Source organism: Pecten maximus, chromosome 17 (assembly GCF_902652985.1).
Source record: "Pecten maximus chromosome 17, xPecMax1.1, whole genome shotgun sequence".
NCBI lineage: Eukaryota > Metazoa > Mollusca > Bivalvia > Pectinida > Pectinidae > Pecten > Pecten maximus.
In genome coordinates this window covers 8,968,463-8,989,735 of record NC_047031.1, presented here as the reverse complement: position 1 = coordinate 8,989,735, position 21,273 = coordinate 8,968,463, and the positions used below count along the sequence as shown (strand labels likewise).

At 35.0% G+C, this 21,273-nt stretch overlaps 1 protein-coding gene across 16 annotated transcripts in view; it reads left to right on the top strand.

Moving 5' to 3' along the window:
- The window catches only part of LOC117315682 (nuclear-pore anchor-like), a 108,314-nt gene that overhangs the window by 46,838 nt on the left and 40,203 nt on the right, over positions 1-21,273 (top strand). For 10 of the 16 annotated variants that reach the window (XR_004529743.1, XM_033869981.1, XM_033869983.1 and 7 more), the window contains 5 exons: positions 9,138-9,248; positions 11,853-11,945; positions 12,960-13,007; positions 18,957-19,070; positions 19,425-19,452. Coding sequence is in view for 15 of the 16 variants with exons in the window: in XM_033869981.1 (XP_033725872.1) it covers positions 9,138-9,248; positions 11,853-11,945; positions 12,960-13,007; positions 18,957-19,070; positions 19,425-19,452 (394 nt within the window). In the remaining variant the exon portion in view is untranslated. Of the gene's footprint in view, positions 1-5,618; positions 5,972-9,137; positions 9,249-11,852; positions 11,946-12,959; positions 13,008-18,956; positions 19,071-19,424; positions 19,453-21,273 lie in introns of those variants that run through there. The other 6 variants (XM_033869986.1, XM_033869992.1, XM_033869990.1 and 3 more) reach the window with 5 other exon arrangements.

Sequence of the window (21,273 nt, the reverse complement as noted above, 5' to 3'; positions counted from 1 at the left end):
TGTCATTTGATACAGGGTGTCAGTATAGAGAGGGTGTCATTTGATACAGAGTGTCAGTATAGAGAGGTTGTCATTTGATACAGGTTGTCAGTGTAGAGAGGGTGTCATTTGATACAGGGTGTCAGTATATAGAGGGTGTCATTTGATACAGGGTGTCAATATAGAGGGTGTCATTTGATATAGGGTGTCAGTTTAGAGAGGATATAATTTGATAAAGGGTGTCGGTATTTCAAGGGTATCATTTGATATAGGGTGTCAGTATAGAGGGGGTATCATTTGATACAGGGTGTCAGTATAGAGAGGGTATCATTTGATACAGGGTGTCAGTATAGAGAGGGTGTCATTTGATACAGGGTGTCAGTATAGAGAGGGTGTCATTTGATACAGGGTGTCAGTATAGAGAGGGTGTCATTTGATAAAGGGTATCTGTATTTAAAGGGTATCATTTGATATAGGGTGTCTGTTTAGAGAGGGTGTTATTATACAGAGTGTGCCAGTATAGGGTTGGTGTTCAGTATTGAATTTGGGATATTACAGAAGGCTATATGGTTTACAGAGAGAAGTTCTGGGATCAAAAACAGGTGATAAGGGTCTTTTGGTGGCACAATAAGTGTGGCATAATGAGTGGCATAGATAAGGCAGTCTCCTAGCAACCGACGGCTGATTCAGTGGCTGTAGGGCCAGTCATATAATACCTGTATCATTTTCATTTTCATTTTGGTACTTAGAACTGTACAGAGAAGTCACAAGGAATGCTTTAAAATTTGATATTAACAAAACAAAAAAAAAGGGTGATTTTATGGTTAAATGAAATATTGTTGTGTTTCTAAAGATTCAAGTTGATCAAATGGTTTTAAGGTATACATGCAGCGGTTGAAATATGGAAAGATTTAGTTGTGAGCTTGAAGTTAGTATATACAGCAATCTTGATATGTAATTGTTTATTAAAGATCTAGTAATTCAGACAAAATCTATTAAGTTATTATGATGAATCATTCATGATTGACTGAAATTGATCCCATTTAGAGAATCCCTTTGTGTACAGTTGCTAGGCAGTTTGAAACATTATAAGATTTCATATTTTGCCTTTAGACGTGACCTTCCTGACTGAAAAGCCATTGATCAGAGTATAAATTCCTAGTGTGAGATCTTGTATCGAGGTTCGTACCCGATCCCCCCAGTATGATTTTCATTGATCATTGTTAGTGAATATTAATACGAGACAAACAGACAATGGCCGGCAATGAAGTTTGTTTAAGTCGTAGAACCATCTCTACACGTCTAGATATTCGCTAACAAAAACATGCAATCTTCCTTTATTTGACCATTGAGAAGTTTCATATATACACTATTCAATGTGTTTTTTGAGAACCAATTTGGCTATAAGTGTATGACTCTGTATACATTTAAATATTGTACCGTCGTGTGAGTACACGGCAGTCATACCGCTTTGAAAGGTATCGTGCTGAAAGGTATCGTGCCGTAAGTATTCTAACAACCACCACCCCCCTCAGCCCCTTATACCTGACAGTTAATTAGAAAGTCAAACATGTTTTAAAATATGTTTTAAAATTAAGGCTGTATGCTACCTTCTGGAGAAAGTGACTTAAAGAGTCAAATGTTTATAAAAGTTAAGGCTGTATGCTACCTTCTGGTGAAAGTTACTTAGAAAGTCAAATGTTTATAAAAATTAAGGCTGTATGTTACCTTCTGGTGAAACTTACCTTCTTTCCTAAAGAGTTCCCTGCTGAAATCTGTTAAGATATTGTACCGTATTTCTTTGAGATAGAATCCTTATATTTCAAGTTCTAGCTCTCGGCAGTTAGAACAAACATCTAAATCAAAATTACACCAGTTGAATTTGTTTTGTTAAACTGGTAGTGTTGGATTTATTCTGTAAGTATTGTGTTTATTAGGATAAATCTGTAAGTATTGTGTTATTAGGATAAATCTGGTAGTCTGGAAGTCTATTTAATCACTTTGTAGCGTTCTGTGAGGATTATAACGACAGTTTGGAGGAGTTTGAGTGATACTTCTTCAGGCTGCTGTCCCTATAACACCACAGTTTATTTTCTACTTCAAATCTAAATAAGAAAACACAGACCACTTTAGTCATATGCCACTCAAGGCCTGTCTGAATCGCTCTCAAAAGTACAGTCCAATTTTGATAATTTTAACAAAGTTCTGTAAACATTAAGATATTAAGTTGGATCGATATTGATTTGAAATTTAATATCCTTTTTTTTTTTGTTTTTTATTTTTTTTTTTTTTTTCTTCATTAAAATAAAATTCTATGTTTTAGGAAATTTCTATCTCTGAGAAAGCTGGAGGAAAAAATAGTTTCAAACATGTACTTATTGGAATAAGACATAATATTTTTTTGTACAGTTTTGTTAGGTTGTGTGATAAACTGCTATCAGCACTTGTAGTCACATAATTGAATCATATACCCGGTAATTATGTCCTTAAATATTCGTAGAGATATTATCGGCTTTTATAACTGTCGACTCACTTCTTCAGACAATTTTTCATTTTAAACTATTTTTAAAAACAGTTATTGTGCCGATGAAACCATCTTTATAAATTTAATGGCCCTTTGCTTGTTGAAATTATAATCTTTGAGATCAATTATCGGTAGTCTAATATGGTCTGTGACTTTTCTCTCATTTCGTTAGCTTAAAAAATACATATTAAGAAACATTTAGGTCGTCAATAAGCTTGTTATTATTTAAATACAAAAAAAATGTTTTTTGAAAATTCAATGCAACTGCCATAAGGAACTGCACACAAAACCTTTTGAATGAATTTTAAAATTAAATTTAATTCGTACATTATTAAGCTTACTGAGCTTATTGCTGACTATACCCATTATACTGATCTAACCTCCAAAATAATAATGAAATCAGTAAATGGAAATTCTGACTTAACATTTTATCTCTTACATTTAAATATATAATTGTAAGTTAATGAATTTCTATAGAATTGTTGGCTAGGATGGAACCTGAAGTCTGACTCTCTTTTGACAGACCATTGAGCACGGTTATGTTGAGTCTATACTGCAGTAATAGACATGTCGTTTTTACGACGTATTTATTGATGATATTTATGGCTATATCTTGATAAAATGGAATGATAATCATTCAACGAAATGTGGTGAAATTGCATGATTATTTGTTGTATTTTGTTGATGGTTAAAGATTAGAAGTTTTTATGATATCATTGGGTTGATGACCTTTCGTGTTGTTAGTTTGTTATATTGGAAGCTCGGATCATGTTCAGGGGATGGTAATTACATTTTGCGATATAATTTTTTTCTTTCAATTTTAAACTGAAGAAAAATAATCAGCAAAATAAATTGTGCAGATCTTTTGAATTAGGAGTTATGTTTGGTGATGTCAGAGATTGGTGATGTCAGAGTTTGATGACATCAGAGTTTGGTGATGTCAGAGTTTGGTGATGTCAAAGTTTGGTGATGTCAAAGTTTGGTGATGTCAGAGTTTGGTGATGTCAGAGATTGATGATGTCAGAGTTATGATGTCAGAGTTTGATGATGTCAGAGATTGATGATGTCAGAGTTTGATGACATCAGAGTTTGGTGATGTCAGAGTTTGGTGATGTCAGAGATTGATGATGTCAGAGTTTGATGATGTCAGAGTTTGATGACATAAGAGTTTGGTGATGTCAGAGTTTGGTGATGTCAAAGTTTGATGATGTCAGAGATTGATGATGTCAGAGTTTGGTGATGTCAGAGTTTGATGATGTCAGAGTTTGATGACATAAGAGTTTGGTGATGTCAGATTTTGATGATGTCAAAGTTTGATGACATAAGAGTTTGGTGATGTCAGAGTTTGGTGATGTCAGAGTTTGATGATGTCAGAGTTTGGTGATGTCAGAGTTTGATGATGTCAGAGATTGATGATGTCAGAGTTTGGTGATGTCAGAGTTTGATGATGTCAGAGTTTGATGACATCAGAGTTTGGTGATGTCAGAGATTGATGATGTCAGAGTTTGGTGATGTCAGAGTTTGATGATGTCAGAGATTGATGATGTCAGAGTTTGGTGATGTCAAAGTTTGATGATGTCAGAGTTTGGTGATGTCAAAGTTTGGTGATGTCAGAGTTTGGTGATGTCAGAGATTGATGATGTCAGAGTTTGGTGATGTCAGAGGTTGGTGATGTCAGAGTTTTGTGTGTTGATGTCAAATTCAGTGATCTCAGAGTTTGGTTATAACAGAATTTAGTGATGTGAGAGTTTGGAAATGTCAGAATTTGGTGACATCAGAGTTTGTTCAGAAGTGAAAAACTGGGATATACATGAATATGTGTTCAAATTTTTTTTCTGAAAATAAGATGGTCGACTCAAAAGCAGACACCTGGCTCCTCTGGTGATTCTTTGTTCACATGGCTCAGATCCAGTCATTTATGTAAGGAATTGTATATAGATTTCTCATTGAATTCTTCAGTGACAAAATTATCATATTGATGTCTGACCTTAGGTATTATATTTTCCTGTGACTCTATCGGTAGGGACAGAACTGGTAATCATACAAAATACATTAGAAAAACACCATTCTCCACCATTATACTGTCACACAAGAATATAAACCAATTTGCAATCTAAATCATTCGTACAATCTCGGCTAAACACAACGTCTGATCTAGAATGTAAATATTAGGCCGTTACATACCACTACAGAAATTTTCAGAATGTCAGCTTAGCTCCCTGGGTTAACCTGCTATCTTTGTCACTATACGCAGCCATATCTTATTTAGTGTAGTCAATATTTCAAAAAATCAGAATCTATAAGATTGAAGTAGATTGATTTATAATTCGTTATTTTGGTGGAGTTTGTTTTATGGAATGGAACCATTTGAGGAAGTTACCCAAACTTTGCCCAATCGTTTATTTGCATTATAAATTTAGCACTAACTTACTGTGTTGATATGGCTTAATTCACGCAATAAAAGAAACTCCGAGCCACATGTATAGGACTAGGTTGTCACGTAAATAATGAATTCTCTCTGAAACTTGTTTGACATGTTTGGCACACAAATAATGATTTCTCCCCAGGAGGGCAGGCTAAAAAGGTGAGACTATCAGGGAAAATGTTTTGGTATTTTTTTTTTTTTTCACCGTGGAATTGTGATGTGTTAATTTATTTCTCTTAGATTTCCTAGATAAATTGGTTTAGTTACAGGTTGTAGGTCTGGATGTAGGTAATTCTAGGTTGTTTTTTTTTCACCGTGGAATTGTGGCGTGTTAATTTATTTCTCTAAGATATCCTAGATAAATTGGTTTGGTTACAGGTTGTAGGTCTGGATTTAGGTAATTCTAGTTTTGTTCAAGATTATAAATCAGGACTATTAGTCGGGGGGTCAGCAGATGGTTGGACTGGTGGAGTTTTAGATAAATTAACAAGTGTTGGTTTTTCATATGTTGCAACATGACAAACCAGCTGTTTCTTTGAAGTCATTTGATTGGACGCTGATGATGATGATGATGATGATGATGATGGTGTTGAGGATAAAGCATATTTTTGTGTTTTAGTATTCTATATACCAAAAAAGTGCGCAGATTACAAGAGTTTTTATCGTAGGGATAATTTGATTTAAAATAAAATTAGAATTACATTGAGGAACTTTTTGTTCAATATTTTAGGGAGGAATCATTAAATGTTTGAGAAGGTCACACATGACAACCTGGAGTAAATATTCAGTGATATAAAACAGAAATGTAGTCGGCCATTGGAAACCCGTATTCCAGCCATTGTGCCAAAGTGATCAAACAATGAGGAATATATTCTGATCCATGGAATTATTTGCTGACAACAATTTTGTTGTGGAAGTTTTTATCAACAATACTGTGAACTTAAAACAATTCCAAGATGGCTGCCGTGCAGATTGCCCAGTATATGGATTTACGATTCACCATCGATTCTAATCCTCCGACATATGACTATATTAACTATGAGGTAAGACTCGACATTTTGGCTTGTCAGACTCTTCAATATAACTGACTCAGCCTTAAACTCAAGCAATATGCTACAATTTGTTTTTATTCTAATCTAAAGCATATTGATCTGTCTCCTAATTCTATCCTCATCTTCTCTCAGAGCTAATATTTCAAATCAGGGAAAGCTTTCATTATTTCCTGTCCGGAGTCCTGACTTTCTCTGTCCGGAGTCCTGACTTTCTCTGTCTGGAGTCCTGACTTTCTCTGTCCGGAGTCCTGACTTTCTCTGTCTGGAGTCCTGACTTTCTCTGTCCGGAGTCCTGACTTTCTCTGTCTGGAGTCCTGACTTTTTCTGTCCGGAGTCCTGACTTTCTCTGTCTGGAGTCCTGACTTTCTCTGCCCCGAGTCCTGACTTTCTCTGTCTGGAGTCCTGACTTTCTCTGCCCCGAGTCCTGACTTTTTCTGTCTGGAGTCCTGACTTTCTCTGTCCGGAGTCCTGACTTTCTCTGTCTGGAGTCCTGACTTTCTCTGCCCCAAGTCCTGACTTTCTCTGTCTGGAGTCCTGACTTTCTCTGTCTGGAGTCCTGACTTTCTCTGTCCCGAGTCCTGACTTTCTCTGTCTGGAGTTGTGACTTTCTCTGTCTGGAGTTGTGACTTTCTCTGTCTGGAGTCCTGACTTTCTTTGTCCGGAGTCCTGACTTTCTCTGTCCGGATCGTCCTGACTTTCTCTGTTCTGAGTCCTGACTATCTCTGTCCCGATTCCTGACTTTCTCTGTGCTGAGTCCTGACTTTCTCTGTCCCGAGTCCTGACTTTCTTTGTCCGGAGTCCTGACTTTCTCTGTCCGGAGTCCTGACTTTCTCTGTCCGGATCGTCCTGACTTTCTCTGTCCGGATCGTCCTGACTTTCTCTGTCCCGATTCCTGACTTTCTCTGTCCCGATTCCTTTCTTTCTCTGTGCTGAGTCCTGACTTTCTCTGTCCGGAGTCCTGACTTTCTCTGTCTGGAGTCCTGACTTTCTCTGTCTGGAGTCCTGACTTTCACTGTCTGGAGTCCTGCATGACTTTCTCTGTCTGGAGTCCTGACTTTCACTGTCTGGAGTCCTGACTTTCTTTGTCCGGATTCCTGACTTTCTCTGTCTGGAGTCCTGACTTTCTCTGTCCGGAGTCCTGACTTTCTCTGTCTGGAGTCCTGACTTTCTCTGTCCCGAGTCCTGACTTTCTCTGTCTGGAGTCCTGACTTTCTTTGTCCCGAGTCCTGACTTTCTCTGTCCCGAGTCCTGACTTTCTCTGTCTGGAGTCCTGACTTTCACTGTCTGGAGTCCTGACTTTCTCTGTCCGGATTCCTGACTTTCTCTGTCTGGAGTCCTGACTTTCTCTGTCCGGAGTCCTGACTTTCTCTGTCCGGAGTCCTGACTTTCTCTGTCCGGGGTCCTGACTTTCTCTGTCTGGAGTCCTGACTTTCTCTGTCTGGAGTCCTGACTTTCTCTGTCTGGAGTCCTGACTTTCTCTGTCCGGAGTCCTGACTTTTTCTGTCCGGAGTCCTGACTTTCTCTGTCCGGAGTCCTGACTTTCTCTGTCCGGAGTCCTGACTTTCTCTGTCCGGAGTCCTGACTTTCTCTGTCCGGAGTCCTGACTTTCTCTGTCTGGAGTTGTGACTTTCTCTGTCTGGAGTCCTGACTTTCTTTGTCCGGAGTCCTGACTTTCTCTGTCCGGATCGTCCTGACTTTCTCTGTTCTGAGTCCTGACTATCTCTGTCCCGATTCCTGACTTTCTCTGTGCTGAGTCCTGACTTTCTCTGTCCCGAGTCCTGACTTTCTCTGTCCGGAGTCCTGACTTTCTCTGTCCGGATCGTCCTGACTTTCTCTGTCCGGATCGTCCTGACTTTCTCTGTCCCGATTCCTGACTTTCTCTGTCCCGATTCCTTACTTTCTCTGTGCTGAGTCCTTACTTTCTCTGTCCGGAGTCCTGACTTTCTCTGTCTGGAGTCCTGACTTTCTCTGTCTGGAGTCCTGACTTTCTCTGTCTGGAGTCCTGACTTTCACTGTCTGGAGTCCTGCATGACTTTCTCTGTCTGGAGTCCTGACTTTCTCTGTCTGGAGTCCTGACTTTCTCTGTCCGGAGTCCTGACTTTCACTTTCTGGAGTCCTGACTTTCTTTGTCCGGATTCCTGACTTTCTCTGTCTGGAGTCCTGACTTTCTCTGTCCGGAGTCCTGACTTTCTCTGTCTGGAGTCCTGACTTTCTCTGTCCCGAGTCCTGACTTTCTCTGTCTGGAGTCCTGACTTTCTTTGTCCCGAGTCCTGACTTTCTCTGTCTGGAGTCCTGACTTTCTCTGTCTGGAGTCCTGACTTTCACTGTCTGGAGTCCTGACTTTCTCTGTCCGGATTCCTGACTTTCTCTGTCTGGAGTCCTGACTTTCTCTGTCCGGAGTCCTGACTTTCTCTGTCTGGAGTCCTGACTTTCTCTGTCTGGAGTCCTGACTTTCTCTGTCCGGATTCCTGACTTTCTCTGTCCGGAGTCCTGACTTTCTCTGTCCGGAGTCCTGACTTTCTCTGTCTGGAGTCCTGACTTTCTCTGTCCGGAGTTCTGCCTTTCTCTGCCAAATCCTGGCTTATAATGTCCACAAACTCTGTCCACTTTGAATTTTTACAGATGCAATGAAAAGTCTATTGCGTTTGACAAACATTCTTACAGCTAGTATTTAATCTTTGTGTGGTTCTGCTTTTCAATTTGAAGTTTTCTGTTGTGTTCCACACAAAATTATGTCTGACTGGTATATTACATTAATCTTACGTGAGATAATCCAGTTAACGCTTTTCCAATTTTACTAATCGTAACAGATAATCTGGTTGGTAGGATACTGATGTAAAGGAGTTCGCAGAGAGAGATGAGAATAAGGTTTGACCCCTGAGTTAGGTTTGACCCCTGAGTTAGGTTTGTCCAATATTCCCTACGAAACACACCACGTAGCTTAACAGAAGTCGATTGGACTAAAACTCGGTGCAGTAACTCTGTCCATTACTGACCTTCGACATAAAAAGATTTCATGCCTGTATCACATAGTAAACAAGAAAACAAAAGTGTTTGTCTAACAAACTTTTATTTCAGTGTAATATTATTGAGTGCGAGATACCGTTATTTTTAACTTCGGCTTTCAATGGGCTATTGCCACTGATTTTGTCCACAGGATGATTTGCGAGAGGCTGAGTTAAAAGTCGATGATACGGAAAAGCTGGTTGCAGATGCTGCAGACGCAGCTGATCAGGCGCGTCAGGAATTATTAGCATTACAACTAGAAGTAGGTGGCGCCACGTCATAATTATAGATGGTGCTGTATCTGTCGTTGATCATGTTTTCAGCTGTTCTTTAAAGCAAAATTTCCATTTTAGTCATTTATAGAAAATGCCATGGAACATATTACAAACAAACTTTTACATGAAAATTAAGTTAGATGAATCCCTGGGACCTCTCTGCTCTAATCTGCAACAGAAAAGAGTTCTAATTTCTTTTTCACTGAGAGGCTTGCCCATTGACTATCACAAACTTTAAAACCTTTTAACTCCTAAAGGTTGGAGTGAGATCTGTACTGTTAAATGTACAAGTCATACCCTAACTCCTGGTTTGCTAATACATTTAAATAAATATTTTAATGTTTATTCTTTTAAATCAATATTTAAATGGTGAAAATAAATATATTGTTATTGTTTGTATATTGTTGTAAATACTGGGCTTTTAAAGAACAGCTGAAATAGCATATCAACTACTTTGTGACCCCTATAAGTCTGAATGAACTAGTCCAGATCAGAGAAAAGGCTTCATCCACTACACTATGGAGGGGTGGTTAGCCTTAGTTTCTTAAAATAAATGAGAAATTAAAGTCTAATTAATCAGGCTCCCCATAGTGATTAACATGTCTGTAAGTTTAATCTAATTAACATACTAATTAATCCTGTATACTGGAGCTGTCGACAGACGACTTGTTAGAAACTCGGCAAAAATGTTGTTAAATTGACATCATGTTGGTTAGCTGTGTTGGCAATAATTATAAATGCAGATACATATATATTGTAGATACTAAGTCAAAGTGAACATTTTTTCCAAGACATTGTCAGATATCAAATTATGTATTTATCTGAAATGATGACAAATATTTACTCATTGTGAAATCCCTTGCACCAAAATATGGGAAGCTTAGCGGGCACATGCGTTCTTAGTCTCCTATCATCTGGACACTGTTGACAAATAGAGTAAAATATATTTTAGAATTCTCGAACCTAAATTGTTGTTTGGCATTAAACAGACAGAGTTTCTACATAGAGATGATCTTAGTTAATAGTTGAGTATGATAATCCAGTAAATTTAGTTCTGGTTTGACTGAGAGCTGGATTTACTAGTCAATATGGCTTGATAAGTTAATTCATATGATAATGCAGATTTGAATTGTCGACCAGTAAATATAGGGACTTGGTAATAAAGTAAAAGCAAAATTACTTGTGAATTATAAAGTACATGTGGGACTTATAAGTGATCAAGTTTTATTAAAATCATATTTAGTTGTGATGTTTATATCTATTATAAATGTCATTCATGTAAACGTGACCTTCAGTATGAAATCAAAATTAGAGAGCATTTGTACAGTGTTTGATCTTAGTGGGAGACTAAAATATTAAAATATTAAAATATTTTTTATATAAAAAATCTTTAAAAGGCCAGTTGAGAAATGAATATTGAATTGGTTGAAATATTATGTTAATTAGTTCTGATGCGCAGAATGGGTTCTTTAAAAAAAAAAATCAAAGTTTTAAAGCATGGTGTCTGAAATATACAAATGAGTTCACAAAAACAACATTTCCATAATGTAAATGTTAATTAGTATGCTTCAATGGTGAACTGCATTATTTTGAATTTAAATGGCAACTGTTTTAAATATCAAAGATAATTTATTCGAAATATGCTGTTGAGGGTCAAACATTAGGAGATACGTTATAGATTGACATGTACTCTAGACTAGCAAAACTTGTTTTCAGAACATTTAGATAGCTTTTAACAGTCTGCTTACAGGTGTGTCGGAGTTGTCTCCCCTACCCATGTGTGTTACTGTACATATAAGCATAATGTGTGGTGTTTACTAAATGTGATTTCTCTTAATTACTCATTAATTAGGTAAACTGTTGATTGCTTTTTGATTGCTTTTCTATATCAATTAAAGTATAATTAATAAATTAATTGTCTTTATCATACCAGAATTGACAGCCAACAACTTGTATATGATAATATAAAACCATATCATTGTTTGATATGAACATCTGATGTTGATTTCTGAATTCGAAATGAATTCAGAAATCAACAATATCTGAGCTTGAAATTGATTTCGTTGGTAATTTACGCCATTTATCAACAACAGAACAAATGAGAGAGAAAAATGGTTTGAAATCTAACAACATTTATGACATAGGCCATGCTTTTTGTCTGCATTAAGATGATTTTGTAAAGAATGAGCTTTAATTTAAGTTGTAGTTTTTGGCTGTCAATTTTCCTGATCCTAAGATTATAGACTTAACAGTCTGAAACAGCTTCTCCCTCTCATGTGTTCCAGAATATTTAACATCATATTGTTCATAATTCCTGAATTTTGTATAAAAACCATTGTAAACAAGATATATAGACAGTACTATTTTGAGATCTCATTTAAACAATGAAATTTGAAAATTGATATCATGTCGATGAATTGAAATATTGAATTTAAGTTTCTGAAATAAGATTTATTTTTGTATAAAAAACATTGAAAGCTTTGTTAGTCTTTAATTTCTGATGAAAAACTGAATTGGATGTTTCTTTGTATCTTTTTTTTTGTATAAACTGTTTCAATATTTTCTAAATTAGCCTATATTACCTTATACAGGGCTCGACTGGAGAATCACGACCAGCTACAGAAATAGAGTCACAACCTCCGGATGCTGAGGATGATGGGATATCTCGAGACAGCTCTCGGCAGGTTGGTAAAAACTTGTGGATTTTCAGTATTATTTGTGGTCTAGATTCACCAATTCACCAATGAAATATGATACCAGTTATAATTTGTGTTTCGGTAAAAAAAAAAAAAAAAAAAAAAATATGACAGTTCTTTTTAAGAAGAAAACATTTTTAGGAAGAAGTAGAAAACCCAGGTTTATATATTATTTGGACTGATCAGTATTAAGCGAGAAGCTGACTCCGAGGATTCAGAATATCTCCTTATATAACTTTAATAATAGATAGGTTAAACAACCCTATGATGTATACGTGTAGAAGGGGATTCCCAGGAATTATGTGTGCATGATGTCATCAATTTATGTGGTTTTGTATCTGCTACACATTAGCAACAACTTACAACACGTCAGTTAAAATTAAGTCCTGAAGAAGAACCAAATGTGTTTGATTGAAGGATTTTCATAATGAAATTTTTCTGTAGATTATATTTTTCAGCATCTGTATTTTCTGATAAAATTAGGTCTTTCTTGCTTTAAGTACAAAATATTGAGAAACCGAAAGTTTAAAATAGATGCTTAAAACACGCCTTTATACATGTATATGTCCTAATGCGTAAGGTTGCATTCTTAACTTCTCTGATTTCCAAAAAATCTGATCATTGGAAATTGAAATGGATAAGATTGAGCCAATTGAATAAATGATTACTGAAATTGATTCTATTTCCATCTCAGACTAAATTATTCCATATTCGTGGTAATGAAAAAAAATTCTGAATAAAACTTACATGCTATATATCTTTCTTGATTTGATTTTCTTCCTGTTTCTTAACTTCTTGATAATTTCTGTGACAGAAAATTTCTTTTTGTAATGAAGGTCTGCGATTTCACCTTGTCATAGCTGAATTACTTATTCATTCAGTGTTTTTAAATCATAAATAAATACTATATCAGTAGAGTTTTAAAGCTGATAAAACATTGACGTGTCCAAGATACAGAATTTTCCATTTGTAATAATTCTTCCATTGCCATGCTCACAACAGAAGAAAAAGCTACGATTTGATCGTTCCAAATCACGATCACGTAGCAGGGTAAGGTTGTTGCATTATCTCCCTTACTTTCACCCTTATTTTTTTCCCCTCCTAAATTATTTTCATTTATTTTTGTACATTAATTCTTTTATAACTCGGAAAATCTGAATTGTCAATCAGTGACCTCCTTATTATCTCCCTTGATATATTTGTTCTTGGTGTTGTTACATTTTGTAATGTAGCCCTCGGAATATTTGTCGGTTACAAAATTATATCCCTTATTTTGTTGCCACAGTTACTACAATGTAGGTATTTCGCCTAAAGTTCCGCAATAATGCCACTTCAAAATTAGCCTTATATTGTTGCTTTTTCTGCTTTGAATTTTGTCCAGTCTTGTGAAAAAAAAAAAAAAACTAAATAAAAAAAATAAAGAATAATAAATAAATAAATTAAAAAAAGATAAATAAATAAATAAAAAGTAGATTGGTTGTAAGCAATTGATAAAAAAAACCCAGAAATATCCTGGAGACAATTTCAGAACATTGATATTAGGTTGAATGTGTATAGCAGGCAGATTCAGTTTCTGACTGACAAGTTATAACAACATGTTGTCCATAACAACAGTTTTATTATACTTATTGTTTAAATGTCATATTTTTCATGACATTTTCTTTTCTTTTCAAATATAACGTTTTAATTTCGTGTTAATTAATATGGCCAGTTGTCTCCCTTTCAATATCAACTTCAAGGTCTATAGAGGTATAACTGTGTAATTAAGTGCGAGCTATATACTTTGTCCCCTATTTGTTTGTGATCTATATAGTTGATATAATTATGTTACTGTGATGTTGGGAGTATAATTTCTGTAATTCACAATTAATTATTTTTGGAGGGACTGATAATTATATAATTGTTGTGTCGATACAGAAGTTACTTTGACCTCCTAAGAGAAAGTCTTGACATTTTAATATCAGCAAAATGAAAATAAATATCGGCATTGACAAATGTTATTTTGGGTTAAAATTTGATTTTACACTGATATAGAGTATAATATTGTATTTTTTTAATAATAGTTTGGTCCTTAAAAAAACCTGGATTTCCTATAGAGTATTACATTATATTTTTTGATAATGGTTTGATCCATAAAAAAAAACTGGATTTCCTGCAGGTAAGCTTGCTATGCTGATGTATTGGGTCCTGACCCAGTGTTGACCATAGTAAAGACTCTGTTTGAAGGTGTCTGGTTGCCAGCCCAAGTATTTAACTCTATTGATTGAACTCTGTAGGGTGTGTGGGGGGTTCTTTTGTGAGTATTGTGAAACAGACTATAGATAACAGCCTCTGTACCTGAGAAGTGGTCACTCCCTGGGATGTTCATGTTACAAACTCCCAAAGAGGAGTAATCACATTGAATTTTGTCAGTAGTCAGAATAAATTAAAAGCAAGTAATTTAATTCTAATCAATTTAAAAATAAATGGTACCAATCTTATCAAAACTCGAGGGAAAAAAAAAAAATTAATTGATACGATTATATTAAGTACAGATACAACCTTTAGATAAATATAGCAGCTTGGTGTAGAGAACATTGAAGTAATTTATTCTGTATATCTCAGAAGACATTAGAAAATCATACAGTAGAAAATACATATAGACGACCAAATTGGGACTCGAACCCAGGTCCTCTGAATTCTAGACGGATGCCAGTGGTATTTATTTGGTACATATGAGATGACACAAGAATAAATAAATCATACAGTAGAAACTAGCTCAGGTCTGTGTGACTATAATAAACCATGGTTGGAGAGGGGGAAATGCAACGACCACACTGGGAGTCGAACCCAGGTCCTCCGAATTCTTGACAGATGTCAGTGGTGTTGTGCAGCCCAGTTCAGTTCTCCTATAAACATATTATGACGTTAGTGTGAATATATTTCAATTAAAGGTCTTGTCCCTGATGTTGTAATAAAAAGTTCTGATATCCTGCCTTCTTAATTTTATATAATTGTACAACACACGGTATGACCAGAGATGTTATATAGAGTCAGGGCTTTTTTAGGCCGTTAATGGGCCCCATTCCCAACTGAAATCATTTCATATTTAAGCCAAATTCCCAAAATTTGCAGTTTACTCCTGAAAAAATCTTTCCCAATTCACCAATTTGATGAGACCAAAAGGCCCTTTTCCAAACCATTGAGAAAAAGCCTGGAGCGCTCGCTACTTTTCTTGGTTACAACCTCAATTTTAGATAAAAACATTTTTTGTTCCACTAAAACTGAAGTTCCATGTGTAACAGAGAGTTGATATAAACCACTGCCTCTGCTAGGGATCGAACCCAGGACCTCTGTATTACTAGCCTTCAACCAATCGAGATAAAGAGAAGTTAATTGGTGGAGCTGAGCAGTATATTGCGGTATATTTCTAACATACTCTCCCATTAGAAGATATTGCTCGTGTAAATAGAATTTACCCCGTAGGTGGGTCCCTGACAGTGGTCTCACGTATAAGTATTGACTATAAAATTGAACAAAGCTTTATTAAATGATGGGATAATGGCCACAACTATTGAGCGTAACACTGTTCATTTCACCTGTCACACGTCAATATCGGGGTCGCTGCTGACGTTGTCGTCATGACGATCATCTTTTGTCCCAGATGAAAATATTATGACGATGTTTACCGTGTCGTGTACGCCATGCTCTCTAACTTTCCCATACCACATGAAAAGCATGGAATGGGAGGAACACAAAACATGGATGTGTATTGTGGGACTATTGGGACGATGATTTATTATGACAACAAATTATATAACAATATAAAAAGTGAAAGTAGACCGTCAAAGAAGGATAATGATATCTAGGAAATTTTTTATGTGAAAAAATTGTTTATTGTTGAATTATGTGTTTTAATACTGAGACACAACAATTTGATGGTCATAACAATAAGTGAATCGGACAGGAATACAATGGAGATTTCTACAATGGAGGATTACACAATGGGCGTATCGGCTATTGTTCTATAACTTATTACAACTAATAAGTCTACATGTACCAGGATAGCATATTGATGGTACAAGTTCAATGTTTAATGTTAGTTTAACATTAAAATAAAAAAGTGAATTACTCACAAGTTTTCGTGAGAGCTAGATCAATGTAAAATATTTTTGAAAAAATTCTTAAGATGACATTTTATGCTGGAATCAAGATAAAAATTGAAGTCATTGACAACGATATAAAGTTGGTCACTGTGGTCAGTATGGAAAAGTAAGAAAATCGTGAAACAAGATGTCTTCTTTCCATGGTAACAAAAGGAAACTCACCGTTACTAAAAAGGCTACTAAGGTAAGATTGTACTTTACACAAGCTGGGTATTACTAAGATTGTACTTTACACAAGCTGAGTATTACTAAGATTGTACTTTACACAAGCTGGGTATTACTAAGATTGTAATTTACACAAGCTGGGTATTACTAAGATTGTACTGTACACAAGCTGGGTATTACTAAAATTGTACTTTACACAAGCTGGGTATTACTAAGATTGTACTTTACACAAGCTGGGTATTACTAAGATTGTACTTTACACAAGCTGGGTATTACTAAGATTGTACTTTACACAAGCTGGGTATTACTAAAATTGTACTTTACACAAGCTGGGTATTACTAAGATTGTACTTTACACAAGCTGTGTATTACTAAGATTGTACTTTACACAAGCTGGGTATTACTAAGATTGTACTTTGCACAAGCTGTGTATTACTAAGATTGTACTTTACACAAGCTTAGTATTAAGATTAAACTGTACACAAGCTGGGTATTACTAAAATTGTACTGTACACAAGCTGAGTATTACTAAAATTAGATTTTACTTAACACAAGATGGGTATTACTAAGATTGTACTTTACACAATCTGGGTATTACTAAAATTGTACTTTACACAAGCTGGGTATTACTAAGATTGTACTTTACACAAGCTGTGTATTACTAAGATTGTACTTTACACAAGCTGTGTATTACTAAGATTGTACTTTACACAAGCTGGGTATTACTAAGATTGTACTTTACACAAGATGGGTATTACTAAGATTGTACGTAACACAAGCTGGGTATTACTAAAATTGTACTTTACACAAGCTGGGTATTACTAAAATTGTACTTTACACAATCTGGGTATTACTAAGATTGTACGTAACACAAGCTGGGTATTACTAAAATTGTACTTTACACAAGCTGGGTATTACTAAGATTGTACTTTACACAATCTGGGTATTACTAAGATTGTACGTAACACAAGCTGGGTATTACTAAAATTGTACTTACACAAGCTGAGTATAAATACTAAATTGTACTTTACACAAGATGGGTGAAGATTGTACTTTACACAAGCTGTGTATTACTAAGATTGTATTTTACACAAGCTGAGTATTACTAAATTGTACTTTACACAAGCTGCGTATTACTATTCCAATATAAGGTTGTACTCTAAATAAGCTAGATATTACTATTACAAGACTTATGGTGTTATATGACATTAATAGACTTTTTACCTCGCTATCATGATGTCATGAGACTTTTTACCTCGCTGTCATGTCATATGAGACTTTACCTCCTTGGTGACATCATGAGACTTTTTACCTCCTTGGTGACATCATGTGACTTTTTATGTCGCTATCATGATGTCATGATAGTTTTTACCTCGCTATCCTGATGTCATGTGACTTTTTACCTCGCTATCATGATGTCATGTGACTTTTTACCTCGCTATCATGATGTCATGTGACTAATTTTACCTCACTATCATGATGTCATGTGACTTTTTACCTCACTATCATGATGTCATGAAATTTTTTACCTCCATCATGAGATTTTTTACCTCCATCGTGACATTATCTGGTATTATTTTAGTTGGTGTGGCCACATGATAACATCTTACAATGATCAATAAACATAGTAAGCTCAGCCATCTCTTTATATTAATGTTTGTGTAATCAATACGGTGTGCAGTCCGATAATGAAAGCATTTCCGGCCTTTGTAATTATTGCAATTTCAGAATTGATTTATTTCTACTTAAGAAAGTCAGTTTCTAAGCCTTCACTATTTTCGTTCCAAATATTCAATAGTGAAATTGATTTAGTCTTTCATCCGCCATTCTTGTCTACTGGTTTAGGAAAGTCAATAAAATAAAAAAATTTCTATTTCAGAAATTCAATTGGTAGAATATTTTGTATGCTTTCGCTGCATGTGTGTTTTAAGCAACCTATTCATCGTTACAATGTGTATGAGAAATGTAATCAAATTTATATGTCTGTTTTGGTATTTTGCGGCATAACTCTTGTTATTTAAGTTAAAAAGCTTGAGTGATTTGAATACAGTAATCTATGACTTACACTATATAGTTTAAAATGAAACCATGGTAAAATTTTGATGAATCAAATTTTGTTTGTCAATAGAATATTGCAAAGTTCTTTACTGGAGGAGAGAAATTCCCTGTAATTTAGTGAAACTGTCACGCAGTTATATTTAGGGGAATCTGAGGATAATATTGTCATAATTACTGCATTAAAATGAAGTTGAAATTCATCAGAAGATATTTTAGGATCATTTAAATTTTTTTTAGATCTTTTGAATTTTATTGTTGAATCCTGATTTCATAAAAAAAATTAAGTTTTGAAAATTACATAAAGGAAAATGATCAACCAATATATTTTTTTTCATTCTGTATTATTCAACATTTAGAAGGAAAAAAAATAATATATATATATATTGTAATATTTAAATGTAACTGTTCAGAATGTTTTTGTAAATGCATTTGATATTTTAGTCAAAATGTTGTTGTTTTTTTTCACAGAGAAGAAACTTATTGAAAAGGTAGATTATTTTATAGATACAGGTAATACAATGTATTCAATCTAAAACAGGCTTGAAAGAAGATGAAACTAAATATTTTCTTGGCATTTCAAAATAACGACCGTAAAATTTTAAATTTACAATATTGAAATTGTATGTTTCAGGAAAGTCGGCCAAGCACAAAAGACACCAGATCGAGTAAGGGGGCACCAGCCAAAGTTACGGTAACTAGGACAACGCCCGCTGCCAAAGTCGTAACCAAGCCGGTTAAACCAGAGGTGTGTAATAGTCATTATAGAAATGAGTCGTTTTCAAAATCTTTGTTTAATTTTTTTTTTTTTTTTTTGTATCATTGATGTAAATATCCACATTTATTAACTATATATGAACTAATAGTGACAACAAATGAATAATTTAAACAGATCCAGTCTATGTGCCATTGATGATGCTTAAAAAAAAAAAAAAATACTAATGGGAACTTTCAAACTTAAAATAAAGTTATATGACAACTTCATAATTTCGCCACCATTACAAAACTTGAACTTTTATCTGTTATTCTGATCCAGAGAAACAAGGATATTTGTGGTATTACATTTTACCATTTTATTAAAATTTGTTATTTTTCATTTCAGTCAAAGTCCCCTGTGAAAGCTGTGAAAGGTAAGGAAACAAAAATGAGGAAAAAATAACACAATTAACATTTTTCATCGCATTCATTATCTAATAGAAACTGATTTCCTTCCTGTCAACCTGGTAAGTTCTACATGACGGGTAAAGTCTCTCACTAGAAATTTAACAAACAAGGATTTATGGTTTTAATTAACTGTAATATAACGTTGGGAGAAGAAATCTTCGAGAGTTAATTCACCAATTATTTTAATATTGGTGGATGAAGAACATATTATTACATTTCGAAGCAATGTCACAACACTGTTGTCTTATGGCTTGTTTGTTGGATTTATGGCCCCGTGAATAGCCAGGTTCATTTTGAGGTGGGGTCTTCTATGTAGTAGTTGGTGGCTACCTCACTGAACAACATACAGGAGGTCCATCGAATGCCATCCAGAGCAATTACGGTAAAGTGTCTTGCTCAAGGACACAACCACGATAGCACAGATCGGCCCGTTTCTCTGAGCTTTCCGAGAAACACAAACCAAAACGGGTAGGGAGTGTCGTACCATGCACCTCAGATCTTCACCCTGAGGTTACGTGGCCGGCGCTCTCATCGACTGAGCTATCGTAGCTATCTTAGTTAATCTGTACTAAAATCTCTTCAGACCATCATAATGAAGGGTTCTCATAATATTAAATTGTAGCCATATATAAATTTAAATACAGAAGATTGTTAAATATTCTACAGTAGATCGATACCAGTCCTTCCTCTTATTAATATTAATGATATCCTTTAGCACGATTATTATATATTTTCTTCTTTTTTTGAGCAATAAAATTATTTGAACCTAAAATGAAATAGATTTAAAAAAAAAAAAAACCCAAAAAAACCTTATACTACATCATTTGACTTAATTTTATTATATGTTTTCTTCTTTTTTTTTTTGAGCAACAAAATTATTTAAACCTGAAAAAAAAAAATATTAGAAATTAAAAAAATCCTTATACATCTATTAACTGATTACAAGAGAAAAGTTGTAAAATATTTGAAGTAATTAACAACATTAAAAACCAGGGTAAACATAATTAACTGCCAAAATTAAAAGTAAGAAATAGAATAAAGCGTCCATATTAGGTTTTATGTAAGTAGCAGTATGGACGTGCCCTGAATTAGCCGTACAGACTCTATAGAATATTAGATGTAGTCATGGAGTCCTGATAACATCCGTGTACTGTCATACTTAACGCTAATAATCTCCGTCTATATTAATTATTAATTCCACATCCTACAACTAATTGTATTAGACCTTGTTACGGCAGTAATTGAAATGCTAACATGATAATGGTGTCGATAATTAAAAATCTATTGGGTCAGTTGAGATATGGACCTGATTTGGCAGACAATTGTTTGACTTTTAATTGTGTAATTAAAGGTTGTTGTATTTCCACTTTAGGTGCCCACTAATATGACAATGGCTAAGTTTGATGGGTCATTCATCAAAACTGACCATAATTTGGACTAATAGACATACAAAAATGGTGGCACTTATTTCAGTACCGGTCACTCCTTACATTTAGAGTGCAGTGTCCCATATTTATCCGCAAATAAGTCCCCACCCACAAATAAACCTCTCCCCACAAATAAGTCCCCACCCACAAATTAACCTGTACCTACAAATAAGTCCTCACCTACAAATAAATCTCTCCCCACAAATAAGTCCCCACCCACAAATTAACCTGTACCTACAAATAAGTCCCCACCCACAAATCAACCTCTCCCCACAAATAAGTCCCCACCCACAAATAAACCTCTCCCCACAAATAAGTCCCCACCCACAAATCAACCTCTCCCCACAAATAAGTCCCCAC